The 5,890-nt window shown below is 46.6% G+C and overlaps 1 protein-coding gene across 1 annotated transcript; it reads right to left on the reverse strand.

Annotated features, from left to right (window-relative positions):
* Nucleotides 1-393: 393 nt before the first annotated feature.
* On the reverse strand, nt 394-4,262 carry mafaa (MAF bZIP transcription factor Aa). Its single transcript, XM_085139143.1, has one exon. The coding sequence runs from the start codon at nt 3,260-3,262 to the stop codon at nt 2,333-2,335; it is 930 nt and encodes a 309-aa protein (XP_084995269.1). The 5' UTR covers nt 3,263-4,262; the 3' UTR covers nt 394-2,332.
* Nucleotides 4,263-5,890: the final 1,628 nt, after the last annotated feature.

Raw genomic sequence — 5,890 nt, forward strand, 5'->3', positions numbered from 1 at the left:
TTTTCCTCTTTATTTCTTTTTTATTTAAAAAATCATTTATTATATTTATTTTTTCTTTCTTAATTTCCATTTAATTTTTTTATATTTAATTGTTCAACATTTAATTATCTAACATTTTTCTATTATCGTTTAAGCGGCTATAAATATTTCGACATTGTTATTAAATCGTTCAGCTCTTTTGCTGCTCTTTCGCTAATTAGAGACTTTGGTCACATTTAATAACCCGCAGTCTAACATTATTATTTTACAAACACGGACATTGTGACCTGAGAAAAATAAAACCTTGCTAGACTTCTGACCGTTTTATAAATAATTCATAAATCTCTTTTTTTTTCTTATAGGAAATAAAAGCTGTTGTTAGAGAATGATGGCAGCGGCAGTCACTGGCACGGATTTGGGACAGAACTTTTTATTAAACATTATGAAAACAAGATTCTCAACAACGTTCCACTTTGTATGGTTTTCACTTGTTGACAGTCAGGACACGTTCATTGAATAAATATAGAAATCATATGTACAGATATAAATTTACAGCACTGTGCAGAAGTTGGTTTGCATTTATTCCCCGCGTTCTTTAACTTCACATTTTTTGAAGCTCTTGTTGCTTTCGGTAAATATGAGAAAATTTGAGATTTACACAAAAGACAAAAAAAATCTAATTAAAATAAGAAAGATAGGTGAATAGAATCTGATGTTTGTCTACATACTGGAAATGCTTAATTTGTTAATAATTCGCAAGAATCGACTTGTATTTTATATCTCCCCTTTTTTGGTTCCCATAAAAGATACAAAATTGGAAGAATCACATTTTTCTCAGTTTTCTCTTCAGCTTGTTGTTGTTTCCCCCTGACATCCTGATCAAACACTTCCAGTCTCTCTCCCTGCACGGTTCGCCCTCCAACAGGTAGTCTGTGCATCGGGCACTTCTGCACAATATTGCACATATATCTATGCAGCAGGAACCAGGGGTTTCTTGTTGACAGAATAATGCATGGAGTTACTCCAAGAACAGGAAGCTCTACCATCAGACTTTTCTATTAGCGCTCATTAAGACTGCAGTTTAAACCCACAGCCCCTGCAAGACGTTTGATTACAATATTAAACGTAAAAAAGGAAAGAAAAGAAACAAAAAAAGAAACCCTAAGTCTTTTTTAATCGTCGGGTTGGTGCATAGAATTTTAGCAGCGAATGCAGTCCATGTAATAACTGAGGGTTTCCCCCTCACAGAATTTACATCCAGGGTTCTTTTTTAAACAGATCAAAAGGTCCTATGAGTAGAAAACAAAATGTCCAGTTTGATCTCTTCTTAGTGCAGTTTAACATTACACATGTTCAGTAGAAGGAGGACGAGGATATCATAGACGATTTGCATGCTGTTACATACAAACATTTGTATTTAAGACATTTCGAAGAATCCAAGCAACAAAAAGCAAGTTGTTGTTTTAAAAAGAGAGAAAGAGAGAGAGGGTAAAATAACACAGGTTACTGCTTTTCTCTACACAGTATGTACAGGTGGAAATAAATACAGTCTAAAATCTGGCTCAGTTAATCTCTTTTTGTCATGTTTTTTTTTCTTTTTCTTTTTTAAAACAATAGAAAAATTGATTGAAAATAGCAGTTAAAGACGCATCCAGTTTTTACGCACTACAGCAGATTGTTCTCCATTTTTTTCTCTCCTTGTACCTCTCGGGGTGTAGGATGGAAGAGGGGGTCATTGGCTTTTTATTTTTCCGCATACCCAGGCCTTACTGATGGCAGAGAAAGAGGAGGAAGAGAGAGATGCGAACCGTGGGCCATGCTTTCCATACACGTGGAAGATTCGGGGAGAGGTTACCATACATGTCCTGCATGCAGGGTTGCAAATGGGGATGGGGGGAGTTGGGATGGGGGGATTATTAGACTTGCATTATTGAAAAGTCTCTGCATTACAGGCTCATAAACAGTCTTTCTTCGCCGGTGGTGTATTGCTTCTTCTTTTCAGTTCATTCAGACTTTCCCCCCTTTAAACAGAACACATTTGCCTCGTTTTTAAGACCAACCCCGCTGCTCTCTCTGAGTTAAGACAGTCACGTGTCATATTAGTTCAGTAAGACTCGTGATTAGTTTCTGCTGCACCGGAGGATACACAAATAAAAGTCTACAGGCTAACAGTGATCCCAAGTGCCCACCTGACAGGCTGCGGCATTCTTACAGAAGTTTCGCCTAAACATGTTTAAGACTGAAAATCGCGTCCGTGCACGGCTACTGCTTAAGTCTTGTGAGTGGAGGAAAAAAGTGTAAACAAAATAGAAACGAAGAACAAACGTGAGGCGCTACAGGTCAGCAGTCCCTCTCACATGAAGAACTCGGCGTTAGCTTGTTTCCCGGATGGATCTCTCGTGTTCGCGGGTCCGCCGGCATTGTAGGTCCGGCTGGCCAGCTTCTCATACTTCTCCTTGTATAGATCCCTCTCCTTGACCAGGCGCGCCACGTCCTGCTTCAGCTGTTCCACCTGGTTCTGCAGGGTGCACTTTTCGGTCTCCAGCATGTGCCTCTGCTGCACGCGCTTGAAGCGGCAGGACTGCGCGTAGCCGCGGTTCTTGAGCGTGCGCCTCTTCTGCTTCAGGCGGATCACCTCCTCCTTGCTGAAGCCTCGGAGCTGCCGGTTCAGCTCCCGCACTGTCATGCTGACCAACTGCTCATCCGAGAAGCGATCTTCGAGGCGGGCGTGGTGGCCGTGGTGGTGGTGGTGGTGGTGATGCGCTTGGTGATGGTGGGCCGCCGAGGCCGCGGAGAGGTCCTCGCCAACGTACTGCTGCCCGCGGAAACCCTCGTAGGTCTGGTGGTGGTGGTGGTGGTGCGCGTTGCCGATGAGGGCCTCCACCGCGTCCTCCGGCGTCAGGTTGAGCGCCTCCGGGTTGATGTGGTGCTGGTAGCTGGGGATCCAGTACAGGTCCTCCAGCTGGGGCTTCCCCCCGGTGCTGTGATTGTTGTTGCCGCCGCTGTTGTTGCTGCTGCCGTTGCTGCTGACACCGCTGGCGAGGCCCTGGTTCGGCTGCGCGCCCGGGCTCGGGGCGCAGAAGCTGGGCGAAGAAGGCACGGAGGAACAGGGGGTGCTAATCGGGGTAGAGGAGAGGGAGCCCGACGGGAGGCGGTGGCAGTAGCGGTCGGCCTCCGGCGGCTCCTTCTTGACCTCGAACTTCATCAGGTCAAAGTCGTTGACATACTCAATGGCCAGAGGGCTGTTGGGCAGCTCTGCGCTCATGGCGAGGTCGGTGGCCATGTCAGTCCATGCGACGACTCCTGCCCTCACAGCCAAACCGACGGCGGGCAGTCCTCTCGGATACAGATTGTGGAGAGGGATAAAAGGTTGTATGGTGTATAAATAGACACACGCACACGCCCGGTGCGTGGGGCTACTGCAGGGCCAGCAAGCGGGTAGAAAACTTATTAAGGTTGTTTGTCCCTAAGTAACTTCTATATATAGTGGCGTGAATATACCTCTGCATGTAAATGAACTTGTACACCTGCCAGTTCGCCTCCGCTCCCTGCTCTTGTTGACAACTTATCCCAGGTCAAATGCACGCTTTAATACCAGGAGCCCCCCCCGGGGTGCTTGAAACTCGAGCCCAGTGAATTTGGAACCACCAACCTGTCCTGTCCTCGCTTCACCTCTGCAGCCCACTTGCCTCCCTGTGATTTACAGTCATCGGTTCTGCTCGATCGAGTGACAGGAACAGATCTCTTCTCCTCCGCTCTCCGGTCGTGTTAGAAATATTTTCCAAGCATCCCTCCGCGCCGCCCGCTGTTTACAAGTTGATCGCGAGCTCCTATAGGCTGCTGGCTCGAGTCACTGCAGCATGGTCCGGACTTAAAGTTTTTTCTCATACAGTCACATCTAGCAGTGTGGCGCTGGGAGCTGCTCGGGGTTGCGTGTAAAAAAAAAAAAAAAAAGGAAAAAAAGAAAGATTTACCAAAAAGTCCCAGGAATCCACGAGCCGGTATGGCACGCGTGCAGATGGTTACAGAGCCCGTGGGGATGGAGATGAAGTTGCAAACAGTTCTCTTACTTGCAGGGACAGGAGGAGGCTTGTCCCTGGTTCTTGTGGTCAGTCCATTTATGAATTTAAACAGCCTACTTACAGGCTCGGTCCCCTCGGTGCTGCCCCCCCTCCTCTCTCTCTCTCGCTGGGTCGCACTGTTGACCTTTCGTGTGAAATTTTATACAAGAGGTGATAAATTCCAGCTGTTTTGTATCTGACGGCCCTCACAGAGCTCCTCACAGCAACAACGCAGTGTAACTGAGGCGCTGGAAGGCACTCTGCACTTATAAAGACAGCGTGGCCCCCACGACCCTCCCACACGGAGGTGTGACGGGCCAATGAGGAGGAGCTGGCAGCCGCGTATTTGCATTCTCCTATAAGGGAAGAGCCTCCCAATTGTCTAGCAGCGGCCGGCCGAGGATAGCCGAAAGCAGCCGAAGGGCGGTGGGTGGGGTGGGGGGGACACGAAGGGGAGAACAGGTGCAGCAGATCCCCCCCTCTAGTGACCGAGCAAACGCTACTGCACGGAAGAGCGCACGGAGTAAGAGGAGAACTACCGGAGTTTCTCGGAGGGAAACATGTTTACTGAGAAAGGAGAAAGACTTGTGAGCGAAGCGGTCTGTGATGTAAAGAGGCTGCTGAGAATCTCAGCAAGGAGAACGACATCCACCTCTTTCATTTCTGATATCAACATCCTGCAAACATGCAGCAACTTTATGGAGGTCTGTTTCACCCCCTTATAGGCGGGGAGCTCCTGTAATGATACCCGTTTTACACTTTTTACATTTGAGCTTCATGAATGTAAGAAGGTGTGTGTGTTACTGTTTCCCCGGGATCACTGCATAATCATTTATAGAATTTGACAGCCAGTACTTTTACGGAGTTCATAAATCCAGTACGAATCGATTACAGTTTGTGACTATTTCACGAACTGCCTTAAGACCGGGAATATACCCGGTAAAATAATGAATAAAAAAATATGGGCCACGTGGAACAACATAGTTCTCAAAAAAGGCAGTAAAAGAAAGGACAAGCAGGAGAAATCCAGCTAAACTATGGATTAAGTAGTATTACAAATAATTTAAAAAAAAAAAAAAAAAAAAAAGCAAAGAGAGAATTTCAAACTGCTACTGGAAAAATAATAATTTATTTTTTATTTTTTTTAAAGTCCAGGTTTACGTGTGGGAGCGCACATCAAACGCATAAAACAATGAGAAGAATGAATCAGACCCACTGTCCATTTCCAGATCCCGGACACACCACACACATCCAAATCTATCAATCACCGATCGATTTAAGGCCGCGCGCCCCTTTGCCAAAAAGGGAAATCAATTCGCGTTTCCGCAGGTCCACGAGGAGGCCGCGGAGTATCTGCGCGCGGGGTTAAGTAAGATTGGACAGGCTCTATTTTCATTCGCAATTAAGCACAAATTGCATCATCTCAGCTCATCTCCGCACATCCACGCATAATTAAACCCTGCGCGCGTCTCCATCTGGGACGCATAAGTCTTTTTTTGTATTATTAATTCGGCGGGGGTATAACAGCAAGGCTGAGCAGGATGAGATGTCGATAAGCATCATGGGAATAGGACTTAAACGGGGCATCACTGCACCTGACCCGCTTAGCCTCCTCAGCAGTGGCCGCATCCCAGAGGACCATTTCACTTGAGTGATACATGTGCGGGAGAAAGTGCCGATCTGCGGGAAAAACAGGTGGCAGTCAGTTTAACTTGGTCAGATGTGAAAAGCAAAACCTTGCACAGCTGCTGAGCTTAACTTCCAGTCCGAAGCGGCCATGAAATACGCGCCCCCTCTGCCTCAAATCTGCTGGCAACGATGAAAAGAAGAGTGTGAGATGAAGGGACGGA

The sequence above is a fragment of the Neolamprologus multifasciatus genome, chromosome 17 (assembly GCF_963576455.1).
Source record: "Neolamprologus multifasciatus chromosome 17, fNeoMul1.2, whole genome shotgun sequence".
NCBI lineage: Eukaryota > Metazoa > Chordata > Actinopteri > Cichliformes > Cichlidae > Neolamprologus > Neolamprologus multifasciatus.